General features: G+C 36.4%; 1 protein-coding gene across 1 annotated transcript; it reads right to left on the bottom strand.

The window, feature by feature from the left end:
* Positions 1 to 19: 19 nt before the first annotated feature.
* LOC107579167 (O-acetyl-ADP-ribose deacetylase 1-like) lies at positions 20 to 1,555 on the bottom strand (the record flags this gene model as incomplete). The annotated part of the gene is made up of 3 exons (XM_016265027.1): positions 20 to 991; positions 1,249 to 1,361; positions 1,497 to 1,555. Coding segments are annotated over 3 exons (275 nt in total), but the record flags the coding sequence as incomplete, so codon positions are not given.
* Positions 1,556 to 1,560: the final 5 nt, after the last annotated feature.

The following is a 1,560-nucleotide window of genomic DNA, read 5'->3' as shown; positions in this document are numbered from 1 at the left end:
ATAATAATAATTATTTTTTTATTATTTTGAAATTAAATGATGAATTTTGGCATAGTGAACAGTCTCCCTGTATGTAAAACAATAAACACGAGTCAATTAGCACAATTGCACAATTTGCACAATTTAAAGACAGCAGTATGACGGTGTGACACTTTCGATGCTATTTATATGTACTTATGCATTGGATCAAAACTGTGTTCCTGGAGTCCCCCCTAAACTGCACATTTTCGCTGTGTCTCATTTCAAAGGCTGCACCCTCCAGAGGTCGCATTTGTCGGCCTTATCTGTCGACCATTATATTCTAAAGACAGAAATGACTAATTATGCCTGGTGAGGACTAACAGTGAATTTTATAATGGTTGCTTTTCTGAAATGAGAGAGGTTCTGTGACGTATGAGGCTGACTAATGCAACCTTTGGAGGGTGCTGCTTTGGAAATGAGACACAGCTTTTAAACGTCTCCAGGAACACAGCTGAGAACCAATGTACTGAAGAAAAAAATAGGAAAATAAGGATATCAGAATAATAGTGTAATCATTATATATGGGACATTTATAGTGCATTAATATTAGAGGTACATTTAATATAGTGATAATTGCTGGAAAAATATGAACTGTAAAGCATAATTTATCAAACAATGACCCTCTAGTGGTGAAAAGAACATCCACACAATTTAGAGATGCAACAGGAGGGTGGAAGAACAATGGAATCGAACCCCTACATATTCTTAGTGTATATAACTGGTACAGTCCTAGGAGCTTATGTTTCCCAGAACAAGACTAATGAACACCCTACAGTACACTGTGAAATTCCATTGGAAAAAAGGCCATCCTCCAACCATTCTTCAAGAACGGCTAAGAAATAATGTGAGCTTCAGACCTGCTGTGGTCTAGATTGTGTACACAGTGATGGAGATTTTTGTGTCCTGGAAGGCTTCTGTGATAATGGAAGACACATTTTCCCATTTCAGTTTATCCAGACCACAGCCAATCCTTGCAAGAGAAGAGAAGATTGCAGTCTATTCAGCAGAATGATAAAATCAATTCAAAAGTAAAGTTACCCTAATTCTTTCCAAGTATTTAAAAATGCAATTATCAAGCTATATTTGAGTTTTGACAATGGCAAAATTATTCTTATTGTCATTTTTCAAGTCATTTAGCTAGAATCATATTCAAAACAAGCAAATCTAAAATCAGTATCTGCATTTAAATTAAACACAACACTATTGTTATTAAACATGTCAGTTTACCGAGGCATGGATATACTGTTAACGCCATTGGCCAAGCAGTGTTCCTTCATAGACACGAGGCTCTTTCTGAGATTGTCATAGGTGGGTTTTTGGTTGTACTTTTTCTTTGTGACCTGGTTCAGGAAAAAAGTGGAAAAGGTCAGTTTTTCTTAACAAGAAAGCTGTAAGCCAGGACAACTCTACTTTTATCTTAATTTATTTAGTAAAACATACAACAGATGTGAACTAAACACTACAGGCCATCTTACCAGGTAGTACACAAAACGGTCAGATATTCTAAGGACAGCACACTGCCCAGGTTGCTTCTCTGCA

This window comes from Sinocyclocheilus grahami, unplaced genomic scaffold, assembly GCF_001515645.1.
Source record: "Sinocyclocheilus grahami isolate Dianchi unplaced genomic scaffold, SAMN03320097.WGS_v1.1 scaffold14877.1, whole genome shotgun sequence".
Classification (NCBI taxonomy): Eukaryota; Metazoa; Chordata; class Actinopteri; order Cypriniformes; family Cyprinidae; genus Sinocyclocheilus; species Sinocyclocheilus grahami.
This window is presented reverse-complemented; position numbering and strand designations above follow the sequence as displayed.